Source organism: Triticum dicoccoides, chromosome 3B, assembly GCF_002162155.2.
Source record: "Triticum dicoccoides isolate Atlit2015 ecotype Zavitan chromosome 3B, WEW_v2.0, whole genome shotgun sequence".
Classification (NCBI taxonomy): Eukaryota; Viridiplantae; Streptophyta; class Magnoliopsida; order Poales; family Poaceae; genus Triticum; species Triticum dicoccoides.
Window position 1 is genome coordinate 523396863 of NC_041385.1, and position 20390 is coordinate 523417252.

General features: G+C 47.5%; 1 protein-coding gene and 1 pseudogene across 1 annotated transcript in view; one reads left to right on the plus strand and one right to left on the minus strand.

Moving 5' to 3' along the window:
• Window positions 1-14190, minus strand: part of LOC119279621 (leucine-rich repeat extensin-like protein 5) — a 21949-nt gene extending 7759 nt beyond the window's left edge. Inside the window, exon 1 of the mRNA XM_037560805.1 lies at window positions 13628-14190. Within this exon, the coding sequence (XP_037416702.1) occupies window positions 13628-14190 (563 nt within the window). The remainder of the gene's footprint in view (window positions 1-13627) is intronic.
• Window positions 14191-16106: 1916 nt separating this feature from the next.
• On the plus strand, window positions 16107-18870 carry LOC119279622 (annotated as a pseudogene).
• The last annotated feature ends 1520 nt before the right edge of the window (window positions 18871-20390 follow it).

Genomic DNA, 20390 nt, shown 5'->3' on the forward strand with positions numbered 1-20390 from the left:
GATATAATCCATAGTAAACAAGTAAAGTATGCAATAAAAACAGAATCTGCCTAAAACGGTCTTAATGATCTAAACAAAAATAATGCTTATGTAACTCCAATCTGAAACATTAGGAAAACCTGGGCAATTTTTGTATCAATCATGTGTAAAAATTTCAAATCAAAATCATGTTCCACTGAATTTTAGTAATTCCTGGACTCAAAGCAAAAGTTTCTATTTTTTCACAGAATCAAGTCGACTATCGTCCAAATCATCCCAAAGGCTTTACTTGACACAAACACTAATTAAAACATAAAAACAATCATTAAAGTAGCAATAATTATGTCAGCACACCAAAATAAAAAGTAAAAGCAAAAATTTAAGATAACTATTGGGCTGCCTCCCAACAAGCGCTATTGTTTTACGCCCCTAGCTAGGCATAATGCAATGTTTCAAGTATTATCATCCTACAAATCCTTCTTAATCAAATCTTCAAAAATAATATCATTAATTCTCTACTCTCATGTTCTATTTTTCTAGTAGGAGAACTTAAATAATTGAAGGGACTTTGTTCGTTAATTTTAACATTCATTACTTCAAACTCCGAATCATCACCATAAAGATCCTTATACAAAACATGTATTTCATCATCAGTAGGATCTCTAGTTGTACCTTCAAACCATTCATTACTAAATTCCTCCTCAATTCCCTTAGTGATCCATTCAAATTTATCACAAGTATTGTGGTACAAAGTTTTGATTAATTCGGCATAAGGAACTCTCCTCCTAATATTTTCACCATAAGAAAAATAATCCTTAGATTCCAACCTATGTATACTATCCTTATCATGGAGGATTTCTTCTATTGGAGGATACTCCAAATCTATTTTATAAAAGACAAAGATGTCCCTAGCTTCTCTAATTATATAATCAAATTCATGCATAAAGATGATAGTAGCAATCATTTTAGCCCTAAGATTATGGATATTGGAAAGTTCAAAGAATATCTTTTGTAAGACGGGATGAATATGCAAGATTTTTCTTTCCAATTTGACCATAAGCATAGCAATAGCATCCACATAGCAATTATTTTTATCAAGTATAGATCCTTTAATTAATGGTATGACTCCCGTGCAATTAAAGAATTCTTGGATAATGTTCTTCCCAATAATTTTTCCGCTACTCACATGATAAGTTTAAATTTTAAAGACCTTGGGGATTTCATCACGAGGAAGTTCATTCTAAAAGAGGATCATTGTTAAGATCAGGTAATTTAGGTTTTTCCTCAAGAGACTCACTAGTACTATCTTCACTAGCACTTTCAACAATAATTTTCTCGAATCCAGACATGATAGCGACTTCAAGAAAGGCAAGAAAACAAGCAAAGTAAAAATATTTTTGTATTTTTTTAGATAAGTGGAGTGAGATGAAAAAGAGAGACAAATGCAAATAAAAAGTAGAGCAAGATGATAGTTTGAGTGAAGGTACTTGATGAGATTTGATGATGTTTCCTCGGCAACGGCGCCAGAATTTTTTTCTGCTAGTTGTGAGTTGCGCTGGAATTTTCCCCGAAGAGGAACGGTGAAGCAACAGAGTAGAGGTAAGTACATAACCAATGTTTATCGAGCCAATAGGAGAATCGTGCAAATCATCATGAACAACACCTACACACACAAAAATAAATACTTGCACCCAACGTGGGCAAGAGGGTTATCAATCCCCTTGAACTCATTACTTCCAAGGATTAAATCTTTTATAGGTAGATAGATAAATTCCAAAACAAAATACAAGTAAATAAATTGCAACAAAGTATTTTTTTGGTTTTTTATAATATGATTAGACTAGACCTGGGGGGCATAGGTTTCACTAGAGACCTCTCTCTCGAACACAAAGCATACAATGAGTAAACAAATTATTGTTGGGCAGTTGATAGAAACGTGCATAGTTATGACGTATTCATGCCAATGATCATGTATATAGGCATCACGTCTGTGACCAGTAGACCGACTCCTATCTGCATCTACTACTATTACTTCACAAATCGACTGTTATCCAGCATGCATCTATGGTATTAAGTTCATGACAACTAGAGTAACACCGTAATCAAGATGACATGATGTAGACAAAGTAAACCTAATCAATATGAATAAACCCTGCCGTTTTACCCTTAACAACAACAATACAATATGTGATTCACTACCCCTCCTATCAATGGCTGAGGACACCACAAGATTGAAAAATTAATCTAGTTGGCCAAACCAAACTGATAGATCGGATAGAAATACAAAGCTATAACAATCATGCATAATAAAGTTCAGAAAAGACTCAATTACTTCCAATGAATAATCTGATCATAAACCCACAATTCATCGGATTACAACAAACAAAAAGATTACATCGGATAGAACTCCAAGAAGATCGAGGAGAACATGGTCTTGAAGATCAACGAGAGAGAAGAAGGTATCTAGCTACAAGCTATGGACCCGTAGGTCTGTGGCGAACTACTCACGCATCATCGGTAGGCGGTAAGGATGATGTACAAGCCCTCCTTGATTTATTCCCCCTCCGACAGAGTAACTGAAAAGGTCTCCAGATGAGATCGTGGAAGAACAAAAGCTTGCGTTGGTGGAAAAAGTGTTTCAGATGGCTTTGTGTTGGTTTGGGAATATATGTCAATTTATAGAGATGGAATTAGGTCAAACAGAGCTACATGAGGCCCACGAGCTCAGGGGGGCGCCTACCCTTTGGGGCGCGCCCTATGAGCTCCTGGTTCTCCCTTAAGTCTTCTGGCCTCCTCCCGAACCTTCTTGGGTCCCTTCTGGTCCAGAAAAATCACCGAAAATTTCATCATGTTTGGACTTCGTTTGGTATTGATTTTCTAAAAAGCTAAAAACAAGCAAAAAACAGGAACTAACACTGGACACTGGGTTAACATGTTAGTCCCAAATAATGATATAAAATAGCATAAAATACATATAAAGCATTTAAAATTGATAATATAATAGCACAAAACCATTAAATATTATAAATATGTTGGAGAAGTATCAGCGACGCTGTACGTTCCCGACCTCCAAGTGCCTGGCTTGTTGGTCTACCGGCGTGGAGCCATCCTCCGATGAGCAGTGGAGCAATAATTGTTCATCCTCGATGACATGGGCCACGCCGTGGGTTACCCGTCCGTGTCAAGCAGGAGGACATTATGTACTAGGCAACACTAAACATTTTCCTTGTCACTTGGCAAGGCTCGAAGAGGTCATCGAATCCGGTGTGGCGCTTGCCTCGATCCCTGAGCAAGGTGGTGGGTGTAGAGTTGACGACGCATCAATCCGTATCTGCAGCAAGGTGCTCTCATCTCTTTTCATTTGTAGCTTGCGGCTTCCTCCTGCGCTTCTCTGCTAGATACATCTTTTCTCACTCGGGCTCGAACTTGATCGATGGCGATGGCGAGGGAAGAGATTTTTTTTGAAACGGAGGCAAAAGATTTGCCTCATAAATTAATTAAGAAGAAGAGAATTGCCGAGTTAATTTTTGGAAAACCGGGCAAAAACCGATACAAACAACCCAAGGTCGTACTACTCACAGAACAGGAAACACCGTGACCGCACATGTGGCCCTCCCAATGCACCACAACCGAAACCCTTGACACTTGTACAACACAGCGGAGCTTCACACAAGAACATCGACCACGATAAAAACGGAGCACCCTCCATCATGAAATCGTGGGCGTCTTCCGAATAACACCGCCCTTCTTGCTTTTGTTTCTCTTTGCTTTCTTCCTATTGGGTTTCTTCTTGGGGAGGCAACCACTTGTGATGCCGGGTCCAGACTGATCCGCCACCCATTTGTCAAGAAAATCATAGAACTCATTGTACTTCTTGATGTAGTTGTCATCAACCAAGGGGCTCCTACTAGGGGCAGGCACCAACAAACCGGCCGCATCGACATCATCGGCCCGAGGAACCCCCAACACATCATCCTCCACCACAGGAACCATCGACACAATGGACTTCGGCGCCTCCAGTTGCTCACACGACAAAGGCAAAACATGCCCCTCACACAAGGTTGTCGACGAGTCCACTTCCAACCGCTCCAAGGACAGAGGAGAAGCAGGGCTCGAACATATATCCCGAAGCTCGGGCATGAGCTGTAGCACCGGAGTCGCAAGCACGGCGATGGACTCGCCCACATTGACATGCACAATAGACGAAGCAGACATCAATGATGAATTGTCCCGAACACGAGGGGAGAAACAACCATAAGGATCTGCCCCTTCGTCCTCCGTGGAGCCAACATGAGGGAGTGGTATCTGCGTGGCCAGAAACGTAGCCGGCAAAAAGGAGAGCCTGCTCAAAGCAGCCTCAGCCCGTTCCAGGAAGCTCTCAATACGTGTCTGCCAACCCTGAAGCAACTCGGTCTGATCAGCCAGAGCGGTCTGAAGCACATCAATGGATGGGGATGCCGGGCTAGCGGAAGCAGAAACCACAGACGCCCAAGATCCACGGTGAAGCGCAACGGAAGGGAGTGTGGATTTTAATTGGGCCTCTCTTGGAGTAGGAGGTTGACAATGTTGGATGCCAAGGCGAGAGACGGGCGGGACAACAAGATATGCCAGAGAGCTGAGAGAACGTCATGGGTTGCGGCAGTCACTGTTGGAAATATGCCCTAGAGGCAATAATAAAAGTATTATTATATTTCATTGTTCATGATAATTGTCTTTTATTCATGCTATAACTGTATTATCCGGAAATCGTAATACACGTGTGAATACTTAGACCACACTATGTCCCTGGTAAGCCTCTAGTTGACCAGCTCGTTGTGATCAACAGATAGTCATGGTTTCCTGACTATGGACATTGGATGTCGTTGATAACGGGATCACATCATTAGGAGAATGATGTGATGGACAAGACCCAATCCTAAGCATAGCATAAAAGATCGTGTAGTTCGTTTTGCTAGAGCTTTGCAAGTGTCAAGTATCTCTTCCTTCGACCATGAGATCGTGTAACTCCCGGATACCGTAAGAGTGCCTTGGGTGTATCAAACGTCACTACGTAACTGGGTGACTATAAAGGTGCATTACAGGTATCTCCGAAAGTAGCTGTTGGGTTGACACGGATCGAGACTGGGATTTGTCACTCCGTATGACGGAGAGGTATCTCTGGGCCCACTCGGTAATGCATCATCATATTGAGCTCAATGTGACCAAGGTGTTGGACACGGGATCATGCATTACGGTACGAGTAAAGTGACTTGCCGGTAACGAGACTGAACAAGGTATTGGGATACCGACGATCGAGTCTCGGGCAAGTAACGTACCGATTGACAAAGGGAATTGCATACAGGGTTTGATCGAATCCTCGACATAGTGGTTCATCCGATGACAACATCGAGGAGCATGTGGGAGCCATCATGGGTATCCAGATCCCGCTGATGGTTATTGACTGAGAGCGTCTCGGTCATGTCTGCATGTCTCCCGAACCCGTAGGGTCTACACACTTAAGGTTCGGTGACGCTAGGGTTATGAAGATATGTATATGCAGAAACCCGAATGTTATTCGGAGTCCCGGATGAGATCCCGGACGTCACGAGGAGTTCCGGAATGGTCCGGAGGTAAAGAATTATATATAGGAAGTGCTATTTCGGGCATCGGGACAAGTTTCGGGGTTATCGGTATTGTACCGGGACCACCGGAAGGGTCCCGGGGGTCCACCGGGTGGGGCCACCTGTCCCGGGGGGGCCACATGGGCTGTAGGGGGTGCGCCTTGGCCATCATGGGCCAAGGGCACCAGCCCCTATAGGCCCATGCGCCTAGGGTTTCCCCCTAGGAGGAGTCCTAGTGGTGGAAGGCACCCCTAGGTGCCTTGGGGGGGAGGGAAACCTCCCCTAGGCCGCCGCCCCCCTAGTAGATCTCATCTACTAGGGCCGGCGCCCCCCCTGGCACCCCTATATATAGTGGGGGAGAGGAGGGACTTGATACACCAGCCCCTGGCGCCTCCACCTCCCCCCGTTACGTCTCTCCCTCGTAGTCTCGGCGAAGCCCTGCTGTTGTGACGCCCTACATCCACCACCACGCCGTCGTGCTGCTGGATCTTCATCAACCTCTCCTTCCCCCTTGCTGGATCAAGAAGGAGGAGACGTCTCCCGTCCCGTACGTGTGTTGAACGCGGAGGTGCCGTCCGTTCGGCGCTGGTCATCGGTGATCTGGATCACGTCGAGTACGACTACATCATCACCTTGCAAGCTTCCGCACGCGATCTACAAGTGGTATGTAGATGCAAACTCTCTCCCTAGACTCGTTGCTTAGATGAACTCATAGATGGATCTTGGTGAAACCATAGGAAAAATTTTAATTTTCTGCAACGTTCCCCAACAGTGGCATCATGAGCTAGGTCTATGCGTAGTTCTCTTTGCACGAGTAGAACACAACTTTGTTGTGGGCGTGGATTTTGTCATCTTACTTGCCTCTACTAGTCTTTTCTTGCTCAACGGTATTGTGGGATGAAGCGGCCCGGACCAACCTTACACGTACTCTTACGTGAGACCGGTTCCACCGACTGACATGCACAAGTTGCATAAGGTGGCTGGCGGGTGTCTGTCTCTCCCACCTTAGTTGGAGCGGAATCGATGAACAGGGCCCTTATGAAGGGTAAATAGAAGTTGACAAAATCACGTTGTGGTGATTCGTAGGTAAGAAAACGTTCTTGCTAGAACCCAATTGCAGCCACGTAAAAGATGCAACAAAAATTAGAGGACGTCTAACTTGTTTTTGCAGCGATTGATCATGTGATGTGATATGGCCAGAAGTTGTGATGAATGATGAATTGTGATGTATGAGATCATGTTCTTTGTAATAGGATTCACGACTTGCATGTCGATGAGTATGACAACCGGCAGGAGCCATAGGAGTTGTCATTATTTTTTGTATGACCTGCGTGTCATTAAATAACGTCATGTAAACTACTTTACTTTATTGCTAAACGTTAGTCATAGAAGTAGAAGTAGTCGTTGGCGTGACAACTTCATGAAGACACGATGATGGAGATCATGATGATGGAGATCATGGTGTCAAGCCGGTGACAAGATGATCATGGAGCCCCGAAGATGAAGATCAATGGAGCTATATGATATTGGCCATATCATGTCACAACTATATAATTGCATGTGATGTTTATTATGTATTATGCATCTTGTTTACTTAGGACGACGGTAGTAAATAAGATGATCCCTTATAAAATTTCAAGAAGTGTTCTCCCCTAACTGTGCACCGTTGCTACAGTTCGTCGTTTCTAAGCACCACGTGATGATCGGGTGTGATGGATTCTGACGTTCACATACAACGGGTGTAAGACAGTTTTACACAGCGAAAACACTTAGGGTTAACTTGACGAGCCTAGCATGTGCAGACATGGCCTCGGAACACGGAGACCGAAAGGTCGAACACGAGTCGTATGGAAGATACGATCAACATGAAAATGTTCACCGACGATGACTAGTCCGTCTCACGTGATGATCGGACACGGGCTAGTCGACTCGGATCGTGTAACACTTAGATGACTAAAGGGATGTCTAATCTAAGTGGGAGTTCATAATTTGATTAGAACTTTATTATCATGAACTTAGTCTAAAACCTTTGCAAATATGTCTTGTAGATCAATGGCCAACGCTAATGTCAACATGAACTTCAACGCGTTCCTAGAGAAAACCAAGCTGAAAGATGATGGCAGCAACTATACGGACTGGGTTCGGAACCTGAGGATCATCCTCATAGCTGCCAGGAAACAATATGTCCTAGAAGGACCGCTAGGTGACGCTCCCGTCCCAGAGAACCAAGACATTATGAATGCTTGGCAGTCTCGCGCTGATGATTACTCCCTCGTTCAGTGCGGCATGCTTTACAGCTTAGAACCGGGGCTCCAAAAGCGTTTTGAGCATCACGGAGCATATGAGATGTTCGAAGAGCTGAAACTAGTTTTTCAAGCTCATGCCCGGGTCAAGAGATATGATGTCTCCGACAAGTTCTACAGTTGTAAGATGGAGGAGAACAGTTCTGTCAGTGAGCACATCCTGAAGATGTCTGGGTTGCACAACCGTATGACCTAGCTGAACATTAACTTCCCAGATGAGGCGGTCATTGACAGAATCCTCCAGTCGCTCCCACCAAGCTACAAGAGCTTTGTGATGAACTACAACATGCAGGGAATGGAAAAGACCATTCCTGAAGTGTTCTCGATGCTGAAGTCAGCAGAGGCTGAAATCAAGAAAGAACATCAAGTGTTGATGGTCAATAAGACCACTAAGTTCAAGAAGGGCAAGGGTAAGAAGAACTTCAAGAAGGACGGCAAAGATGTTGCCGCGCCTGGTAAGCCAGTTACCGGGAAGAAGTCAAAGAATGGACCCAAGCCTGAGACTGAGTGCTTTTATTGCAAGGGGAAGGGTCACTGGAAGCGGAACTGCCCCAAATACTTAGCGGATAAGAAGGCCGGCAACACCAAAGGTATATTTGATATACATGTGATTGATGTGTACCTTACCAGTACTCGTAGTAACTCCTGGGTATTTGATACCGGTGCCGTTGCTCATATTTGTAACTCACAGCAGGAGCTGCGGAATAAATGGAGACTGGCGAAGGACGAGGACGATGCGCGTCGGGAATGGTTCCAGAGTCGATGTGATCGCCGTCGGCACGCTGCCTCTACATTTACCTACGGGATTAGTTTTGAACCTTAATAATTGTTATTTAGTGCCAAGTTTGAGCATGAACATTGTATCTGGATCTCGTTTAATACGAGATGGCTACTCATTTAAGTCTGAGAATAATGGTTGTTCGATTTATATGAGAGATATGTTTTATGGTCATGCTCCGATGGTCAATGGTTTACTCTTAATGAATCTCGAGCGTGATATTACACATGTTCATAGTGTAGATGCCAAAAGATTTAAAGTTGATAACGATAGTCCCACATACTTGTGGCACTGCCGCCTTGGTCACATTGGTGTCAAGCGCATGAAGAAGCTCCATGCCGATGGACTTTTAGAGTCTCTTGATTATGAATCGTTTGACACGTGCGAACCATGCCTCTTAGGTAAAATGACCAAGACTCCGTTCTCCGGAACAATGGAGCGAGCAACCAACTTGTTGGAAATCATACATACCGATGTGTGCGGTCCAATGAGCGTTGAGGCTCGCGGAGGATATCGTTATGTTCTCACTCTCACAGATGACTTGAGTAGATATGGGTATGTCTACTTAATGAAACACAAGTCTGAGACCTTTGAAAAGTTCAAGGAATTTCAGAATGAGGTGGAGAATCAACGTGACCGAAAGATAAAATTCTTACGATCAGATCGTGGAGGAGAATACTTAAGTCACGAATTTGGTACACACTTAAAGAAATGTGGAATCGTTTCACAGCTCACACCGCCTGGAACACCTCAGCGAAACGGTGTGTCCGAACGTCGTAATCGCACTCTATTGGATATGGTGCGGTCTATGATGTCTCTTACCGATTTACCACTATCATTTTGGGGATACGCTCTAGAGACAGCTACATTCACTTTAAATAGGGCACCGTCTAAATCCGTTGAGACGACACCGTATGAATTATGGTTTGGAAAGAAACCTAAGCTGTCGTTTCTAAAAGTTTGGGGATGCGAAGCTTATGTCAAGAAACTTCAACCTGAAAAGCTCGAACCCAAGTCGGAAAAATGCGTATTCATAGGATACCCTAAGGAAACTGTAGGGTATACCTTCTACTTAAGATCCGAAGGCAAGATCTTTGTTGCCAAGAACGGATGCTTTCTGGAAAAAGAGTTTCTCTCGAAAGAAGTAAGTGGGAGGAAAGTAGAACTCGATGAAGTACTACCTCTTGAGCGGGATAGTGACGCAGCACAGGAAACCGTTCCTGTGATGCCCACACCAACTGAAGAGGAAATCCATGATAATGATCAAGGTACTTCGGATCAGGTTACTGCTGAACTTCGTAGGTCCACAAGGACACGTTCCGCACCAGAGTGGTACGGCAACCCTGTCCTGGAAATCATGTTGTTAGACAACAATGAACCTTCGAACTATGAAGAAGCAATGGCGGGCCCGGATTCCAACAAACGGCTTGAAGCCATGAAATCCGAGATAGAATCCATGTATGAAAACAAAGTATGGACTTTGACAGACTTGCCCAATGATCGGCGAGCGATAGAAAACAAATGGATCTTTAAGAAGAAGACGGATGCGGATGGTAATGTTACCATCTATAAAGCTCGACTTGTCGCTAAGGGTTATCGACAGGTTCAAGGGATTGACTACGATGAGACATTCTCTCCCGTAGCGAAGCTAAAGTCCGTCCGAATCATGTTAGCAATTGCCGCATACTATGATTATGAGATATGGCAGATGGACGTCAAAACAGCATTCCTTAACGGGCATCTTAAGGAAGAACTGTATATGATGCAGCCGGAAGGTTTTGTCGATCCTCGGAACGCTAACAAAGTATGCAAGCTCCAGCGATCCATTTATGGACTGGTGCAAGCATCTCGGAGTTGGAACATTCGCTTTGATGAGATGATCAAAGCGTTTGGGTTTATGCAGACTTATGGAGAAGCCTGCGTTTACAAGAAAGTGAGTGGGAGCTCTGTAGCATTTCTCATATTATATGTAGATGACATACTCTTGATGGGAAATAATATAGAATTTCTGGACAGCATTAAGGCCTACTTGAATAAGTGTTTTTCAATGAAGGACCTTGGAGAAGCTGCATATATATTAGGCATCAAGATCTATAGAGATAGATCGAGACGCCTCATAGGTCTTTCACAAAGCACATACCTTGATAAGATTTTGAAGAGATTCAGAATGGATCAGTCCAAGAAGGGGTTCTTGCCTATGTTACAAGGTATGAGACTGAGCTCAGCTCAGTCACCGACCACGGCAAAAGATAAAGAAGAGATGAGTGTCATCTCCTATGCTTCAGCCATAGGATCTATTATGTATGCCATGATGTGTACCAGACCCGATGTAAACCTTGCCGTAAGTTTGGTAGCAAGATACCAAAGTAATCCCGGCAAGGAACACTGGACAGCGGTCAAGAATATCCTGAAGTACCTGAAAAGGACAAAGGACATGTTTCTCGTTTATGGAGGAGACGAAGAGCTCGTCGTAAAGGGTTACGTCGACGCTAGCTTCGACTCAGATCTGGATGACTCTAAGTCACAAACCGGATACGTGTATATGTTGAATGGTGGAGCAGTAAGCTGGTGCAGCTGCAAGCAGAGCGTCGTGGCGGGATCTACATGTGAAGCGGAGTACATGGCAGCCTCGGAGGCAGCACATGAAGCGATTTGGGTGAAGGAGTTCATCACCGACCTAGGAGTCATACCCAATGCGTCGGGACCGATCAAACTCTTCTGTGACAACACTGGAGCTATTGCCCTCGCAAAGGAGCCCAGGTTTCACAAGAAGACCAGGCACATCAAGCGTCGTTTCAACTCCATCCGTGAAAATGTTCAAGATGGAGACATAGAGATTTGCAAAGTGCACACGGATCTGAATGTCGCAGATCCGCTGACTAAACCTCTCTCGCGTGCAAAACATGATCAACACCAGAACTCTATGGGTGTTCGATTCATCACAATGTAACTAGATTGGTGACTCTAGTGCAAGTGGGAGACTGTTGGAAATATGCCCTAGAGGCAATAATAAAAGTATTATTATATTTCATTGTTCATGATAATTGTCTTTTATTCATGCTATAACTGTATTATCCGGAAATCGTAATACACGTGTGAATACTTAGACCACACTATGTCCCTGGTAAGCCTCTAGTTGACCAGCTCATTGTGATCAACAGATAGTCATGGTTTCCTGACTATGGACATTGGATATCGTTGATAACGGGATCACATCATTAGGAGAATGATGTGATGGACAAGACCCAATCCTAAGCATAGCATAAAAGATCGTGTAGTTCGTTTTGCTAGAGCTTTGCAAGTGTCAAGTATCTCTTCCTTCGACCATGAGATCGTGTAACTCCCGGATACCGTAAGAGTGCCTTGGGTGTATCAAACGTCACAACGTAACTGGGTGACTATAAAGGTGCATTACAGGTATCTCCGAAAGTAGCTGTTGGGTTGACACGGATCGAGACTGGGATTTGTCACTCCGTATGACGGAGAGGTATCTCTGGGCCCACTCGGTAATGCATCATCATATTGAGCTCAATGTGACCAAGGTGTTGGACACGGGATCATGCATTACGGTACGAGTAAAGTGACTTGCCGGTAACGAGACTGAACAAGGTATTGGGATACCGACGATCGAGTCTCGGGCAAGTAACGTACCGATTGACAAAGGGAATTGCATACAGGGTTTGATCGAATTCTCGACATAGTGGTTCATCCGATGACAACATCGAGGAGCATGTGGGAGCCATCATGGGTATCCAGATCCCGCTGATGGTTATTGACTGAGAGCGTCTCGGTCATGTCTGCATGTCTCCCGAACCCGTAGGGTCTACACACTTAAGGTTCGGTGACGCTAGGGTTATGAAGATATGTATATGCAGAAACCCGAATGTTGTTCGGAGTCCCGGATGAGATCCCGGACGTCACGAGGAGTTCCGGAATGGTCCAGAGGTAAAGAATTATATATAGGAAGTGCTATTTCGGGCATCGGGACAAGTTTCGGGGTTATCGGTATTGTACCGGGACCACCGGAAGGGTCCCGGGGGTCCACCGGGTGGGGCCACCTGTCCCGGGGGGGCCACATGGGCTGTAGGGGGTGCGCCTTGGCCATCATGGGCCAAGGGCACCAGCCCCTATAGGCCCATGCGCCTAGGGTTTCCCCCTAGGAGGAGTCCTAGTGGTGGAAGGCACCCCTAGGTGCCTTGGGGGGGAGGGAAACCTCCCCTAGGCCGCCGCCCCCCCTAGTAGATCTCATCTACTAGGGCCGGCGCCCCCCCTGGCACCCCTATATATAGTGGGGGAGAGGAGGGACTTGATACACCAGCCCCTGGCGCCTCCACCTCCCCCCGTTACGTCTCTCCCTCGTAGTCTCGGCGAAGCCCTGCTGCTGTGACGCCCTGCATCCACCACCACGCCGTCGTGCTGCTGGATCTTCATCAACCTCTCCTTCCCCCTTGCTGGATCAAGAAGGAGGAGACGTCTCCCGTCCCGTACGTGTGTTGAACGCGGAGGTGCCGTCCGTTCGGCGCTGGTCATCGGTGATCTGGATCACGTCGAGTACGACTACATCATCACCTTGCAAGCTTCCGCACGCGATCTACAAGTGGTATGTAGATGCAAACTCTCTCCCTAGACTCGTTGCTTAGATGAACTCATAGATGGATCTTGGTGAAACCGTAGGAAAAATTTTAATTTTCTGCAACGTTCCCCAACAGTCACAAGCACGATGACCGTTCTCCAAGCAACGAGAGCATCGGAAGGGATCTCTGCAAACCGCCGCCCGGTGTCCAGGGGCGAGGCATCTGCAGCATCGACCGCGAAGCCAGGCAGGGATAGGCCGGGGAGCCAGAGCCAATATCGGCGACGCCGAACGACGCCGGCCCCCCACCTTCACCCATCCCTGGTCCAAAGACGCCTCGGGAGCAGTAGCGACAACAGCAGCGGCAGCCGGATCGCTCACCCTACTGGAGCACCTGGCAACCAACAGCGTCAGCGGGGCGAGCTCGTCTTCATCATCAATGCTGCAGACGTTGTCCGCGAGGGAAGCCCACGACACGGCCAATGGCGGCTGCGGGGTCCGCACAACGGCGTCGGGGGCTGCACCTAAATCGGGGCCAACAAAGGGAGCTCCATGAAGACCATCGTCTTCGGCAGCAGCGACAGGCGGCGTGGTAGGCGTCGGAGTCGCCAGGCTCGGATCGGAGCTGGCCCGCGTCTTGGTTGTGGAGGGCCGCAGCAATTGCAGGCGTCCCCGCACGGCCGGGTCGGCCTTGCGGAAGGCAAGGAAAGTCGCGGCGGCGCCGTTCACAGAGGGCAGCGGCAAACAGGCTGAGGTGGCCTCCGTCGTTGTAGCAGTGGTGGTGCCGTCAAAAGGAGTCAGAGAGGCCGGGGCGGCCTCTGTCGTCGTACCGGTGGTGGCGCCGGCAGGAGGCGCCCGAAAGGCCGGAGTGGGCGCCGTCGTTGAAGCAGGGAGGACACCGGCAGGAGGTTCCCAAGAGGTCGGGGAGGCCGCCGACGTCGGAGCTTGGGGAGCCATGGCGGGCGAATGAACGGAGAGGCAGACTGGAGGAAAGGAGAGAGTGCGGCACGGGGGTGCCGGATCTGGGCACGCCGGACGCGTAGCAGACCGGAGCGAGGAGATCAAGGCGGCGGCGGCCGCGCGGGTACGCGCACCAGGGCAGTCGCCATCTCCATCGCGGCTATCGTTTGACTGGAGTTTTGCATTTGCCCGCGAGGGAAGAGATGATGGTAATGATGACGGGCAGAAACGCGGGGAAGCTCGCAAGGCTTCGCGAAATCCATTTGTGGTACGTGGTCGTGGGCTATCTGAACTTGGAGGCGATGGCAGTGGTCGAGGTGGTGCACGACGAGGAAGAAGATCGCTTGTTCTCAAGGGGCAAGGCGAAGTATCCACTTCAAGTTCTGCTCTGGGCCATGGACAAGGCAGACTCTGCAAATCTTGTGCTACAGAGGAAGTCAGCGGCGTCCAAATCGCTCACCACTACACCTCTTGCTCCATGTGAAGGAGGCGGTGGAGGTAGTTATAGTGATGTCATTATCAGGCTCGTGACTGATGTTGATTGTGATTCGAAAAAATGATGCGGATCTTTGTCTTAGAGATGAGGAGCGGCTTGTATAGAATACGCCCAGCCCCTTATCTCTTGCTCCCTCCGTTTCAAAATAGATGACTCAACTTTGTACTAACTTTATTACAATGTTAATATAAAATTGGATCATTTATTTCAAAACGAAGGGAGTAGGTTACAAAGGATTTAAGACCATTGTTCAGGCCCACTACAAAGGTAATGGTCGTCGCCCGAAACACCAATCTCCAATGATGGTAGTAGTAACGTTCCAATTAATACACCTGACTCTTGTGCTTCTCTTGTCCGAGCGAGGTTTTCGTCCGACGCCCGTGTTTGTCACTCGAGTGAATCGCTGCCAAGTTGGCCCGTTTGATTTTTCGCACAATTTGCGAAGTAGTTAAATCCTGCATGAGGAGATAGTAAAATAAAAATCCCTCAAAAACCTTCAAGTTTCAACAATGCAATTTACAGTTTTTGCATATAAGAATACCAAGTTTCAACAAGTTTCTGAGATATAATTTTAAACAATTTTTTCTGTTGATTGTAAACACAAAATTATTGATTTTTATCGGTTGCTCGTACTAAGTTTCAACATTGAAGCTTAACATTTTTTTAAGTTATCAAAATGTATTAAAAATGGATCTTATGTCAAATCACTGGTCACGAGAAACACGAATATGAAAACAAAACTTAATTAAAAAAATTCTTTAAAAAATATAGAACTTTAACAATCGAAAAAAAGGCGGGATGAGGGACCTGAGTGCCCCGCACTTGCGTGCCACAAATCTTCATCCGTATTTTACCTTGTGTCTTCAATTTTCTCTCCTACTGTAGTACTTTAGATCACGGTGTGAAAGTTGGATAGGTGGCTAGCTGACACGACTAATGTGATACGAGTGTGTATATTACACGTGCACATTTGCGTGCTACGTGTTGTTTGGTTATGGGTGGGTATTGGCTTGTCGGTCTAGCTGGCCAGTTTTACTTATATTTTATTTTACCCGTTGGCACTGGTTGGAGTGTTCTTTTTTATATGATGCGGCATTTTATGACAAAGTTAGGACATCAAGCAAAAACAGATCAGGTCCTGTATGTCCCGACACGTCTGAAGTGGTGCATACGTGTTCTTCTGTGGCCCACAACCCAACCAGAAGACCCACCCGCCGATCTCGAGATGCCCAGGCCGCTCGCCTGATTAGCCACGCATAAATTTGGACGAGAAGTGGCCACAGTGCATTTGCGCTCGTAATCTCATCTCTTCTACTCCTACATTTCATTTCCCCCACAGGCCACGAAGACAAGAGGCATGTCCGTTTCGGTTACTGTGAAGCAGAAGACGGTGGTGCTCTATCCCTCGCTCGGCGTGGGCCACCTCAACCCCATGGTGGAGCTGGCTAACGTCTTCCTCCGCCGCGGGCAGGCCGTCACCATCGCCGTCGTGAACCCACCGGACAAGGACGCCGTGTCAGAAGACGCAATGGCTCGCCTCTCCACCGCCAACCCAGCCATCACGTTCCGCCTCCTCCCAGTGCCGTCTTGCAGCAAGGACCATTACTCCCACCCGGTCCTGCGCACCACCGACGTGCTCCGCGCCGCCAACCCCTCTCTGCGGGGATTTCTCCGTACCCAGGGCCGGCCCTGGGGAGGGGCAGGGGGGGCGGCCGCCCCGGGCCCCCAAAATCCAGGGGGGCCCCGATAGTTGGCTATAGGCCTATGGCTCATACTAGGCAGACGCGCGCGGAGCGGCAGCTCGATCTCCCGATCCCAGCGATTGAGTGTTTGATAGCGAGCGATCAGCGGAATTTCCTTTCACATAAAAAAAAGAGCGATCAATTAGCTGCATGGGCGATTTCCTTCCTATTCTGTTCGACCATTCCATCAGGCAGAGTCACGCAACGATTCCAGGTCCCAGCCTAGCTGCTGGCAGCCGACGCCGCCGTGCATGCACGCACGCACTCCCGCCTGGGCGCCTCGCCGCCCCCAACCCTCTGGTAATTTCCTTCCTAATTTGTGTATGTTCGCCGCTGATTTCAATTCCGGGCCCTGTTTGGCATTTGCTCAACTATTTTCTTCTCAATCTTATGCAGACTCTAGGCGCTGTGCAGACCCCTGTGTATTGTATACGCACGTGCACTGAAGTTCGATCATCACTCCGTCAGGTATTGAGGTATATTCAAATAATATTGATACAAAAAAAAATCCTTTGATGCATAGCCGGCACTGTTCAATAATTGATAGAACAAATGGTTTTGTTTTCAGCATTGTGTGTGTTATTATGACGTCCTCGGGTAAGAGGAAATATTTTAACGTTTTGATTGATATATAAGGAGATCACTTATTTGAATGATAGATTCAGATAACTCATGGTGTTTAAAGATATATTCGGATTTTTATTGAGCTCGGGCACCCTGATGTCATTAAGTGACAATGAACTTGAAGAATGTTGCAGCAGAAACTTTCTCTGTTAATGGTTCATTTGATGTTTTTTTTTGCGGGAATGGTTCATTTGATGTTGAGGTATACAATCTTATTTCTGAATTGATGATTATGAGATTCACTTTGCCAGATGACGTAATGTCTGCTATGGAGATTTTCGGGCATGTCAGAGAACTTGATTGGTATCCTAATATCTTCATTGTCTATCACATCTTATTTACTGTGCTTGTGACGGTCGCATGGCCCGAAAGAATCTTTTCGAACTTGAATTATTGAAGAATTATTTGAGGTCAACAATGACTCAAGAGAGGTTAAATGGTTTGGCTACATTATGCATCGAGGAGAAATTATTGGATGGGATTGACATCGACCTCATCATATGTGACTTTGCATCGAGGAATGTTAGAAGAATTTAAGGTAATATGCATAAATTATTTGATACACATATTAATTTTGGATGCATTTAAGTGTTACTGGTAATAATTTATATATACATTTTTTGAGAAAAAAATATACATGGATATAGTATATACAATGAGTGTATATATATTAAGGGCCCCCAATTTTTAGTTTGCCCTGGGCCCCCGAAATCTCAGGACCGGCCCTGTCCGTACCCTCCCCGCCGTGGACGCCATCGTGGTCGACATGTTCTGCGTGGACGCGCTCGACGTCGCCGCCGAGCTCGACATCCCCGCGTACTTCTTCTTTGCCTCCGCGGTCGGCGACCTCGCCATCATGCTCCACCTGCCGTACTACTACCCCGCCGCCCCGTGCTCGTTCAAGGACATGGGCAAGACGGTGCTCCGCTTCCCTGGCGTGCCGCCGATCCGCGCGCTGGACATGTCGACCACCATGCTGGACCAGGAGAGCGATATCGCCAAGGAATGGTTGCGCCACCACATGCGGATGCCGGAAGCAAGAGGTTTTCTGGCGAACAGTTTCGACTGGTTGGAGGCGAGGGCGCTGGAAGCACTCAGGTACGGCCTCTGCACGCCTGGTCGCCCAACGCCGCCAGTCTACTGCATCGGCCCACTAGTCCTTCCTGGACAAACGGGAGGAGGCGCCGGCGGGAGACATGCGTGCCTCGAGTGGCTTGACGCGCAGCCGGAGCGGGCCGTGGTATTCCTCTGCTTCGGCAGCCTGGGCACCTTCTCGGCGGCGCAGCTAGCCGAGGTGGCACGCGGGTTACAGGACTCCGGGCACAGGTTCTTGTGGGTGGTGCGCAGCCCTCCCGAGCAGAAGGACGAGTCGGTCGAGCCGGACTTGCAGGCGTCGTTCCCGGAGGGTTTCTTGGAGGAGACCGCTGGCAGGGGCTTCGTGGTGAAGAACTGGGCGCCACAGGCGGAGGTGTTGCGTCACGGAGCCGTCGGCGCGTTCGTGACGCACTGTGGGTGGAACTCGGTGCTGGAGGGCATCGTGTCCGGCGTGCCGATGATCTGCTGGCCGCTGTACGCGAACAGAGGATGAACAAGGTGCACGTGGTGGAGGAGATGAAGGTCGGGGTGGCGGTGGAGGGCTACGAGGAGGGATTGGTCAAGGCAGAGGAGGTGGCGGCGAAGGTGAGGCTGGTGATGGCGTCTGAGGAAGGGAACAAACTGAGGGAGAGGCTCGTGGCGGCCAAGGAGATGGCGGTGGCCGCCGTGAAAGACGGTGGGTCGTCTGACGTCGCGTTTCACGAGTTCTTTTTTTTTTAGCATCAGTACAGACACAAGCTCTCATATACACGCGCATACACTCACCTCTATGAACGCACACGCGCCACATCCTACCCCTACGAGCACCTCCGAGAGACTGAGCCGGCATATCATCTTGAAATTTATGAAGCAACTGTAGACGCCTCGTCGTCGACGGGAACGTCTCCTTCCACTAAAAGCGCATCGTCGAAAATCCTAAAATAAATCCAAAAGTAATACGAGTACCAGGATTTCAACCCTGATGGGTTGAGGATATCACTGTCCACCTAACCATCTCAATCACAGGTTGATTCGCCGTTTCACGAGTTCTTGATGGACGTGGCGTCTACATCCACTTTTCTCTAGACGGTAACTGAAAGCGAGACAGGTGAAGAGTGTTTCGTTTGGATTCATCGTGTCAGATCTCTTTGCTAGTCCCAAGGTATCACGGAAGAACCTCAGAAATCAGTATCAAAACCATACAACGCTTTCTTTTTGACTTTGGAGTCATAAGATTGTTGTTTTCTTCTAGATTTTTCCGAATAACTATCTATATCTATATACTTTTACATTATATATTTTGAAATATGTATATTGGCAACCGTGTGGCAGATTGTAAAAGTGCCAAACGACCTGATCTCCGCCCGATCCGGTCTCACACGCTTCGGTCGCTCGATATGCCTTGTGCGTGATCCCGTCGTTAGTTCCCTTTTTTTTCACTTTTCTCTTCAGGTGTGGTCTCGCTCGTCCCGCCTGTGCGCATATGGCTTTTTCTCCTTCCTCCTATCGGCGTCGTGAGCTGCGCCAAGCCATCGGCCGGGATCCCCCGGCGTGACCTCCCCGATTGATGCTCCGCGGTGGCGCGATGGGAGACGTTGCGGGGTCGGCGCCCCGGCGCCTGCTGCAGCCGCATGCCGCCGCCTTCCGCACCTCCCAGGCAATCGTCAACGTCGCCGTCGGCACCCACCCCCTCTCTCGCGTCTCTTTCTGGGTGCCACGACAGAGCTAACTCGGAGGGCGGGTTCAGTGATCCGGTCTCTGCTGTTGATCTGGGTATGACGGCGCCTGAATCGGATTACTGAATGTGGCAACAGAACCTTTACATGTGTATACATAGGTTGAATGAACTAACAGAAACCGAGAATTGTCACATTATTATTGATCTGATTACTGGTCCTAGCATTATTAGCTCAACAGTCTCCTGCGCCTAAGATGACGGAGCGGTTTTGTGATAGTAGTTGTTAGCTGGATGTAATTCTATCATGTGTAGCCAGAAGTACAGATTTCAAAGTCCAACCAACCTTTTGCCTATTTTTCTTACTGGGCTAAATGCCATTTTTTATCTCAACGTTGGTTCTTATTTTTGTTTACCTCCACGCTGAAGCACTCCAGGATAGGGTGATTAAGGAGGCTCAAACGATACCGTCTTCAGTAGGACAGGATGATCCAACTGTTGAAGGAGAAGGATTGTGATGGCTGAAACATATAGCAAGTAAATGTAAAAAAAATCAAATCAAACAATACATAATTCATTCAGTAAC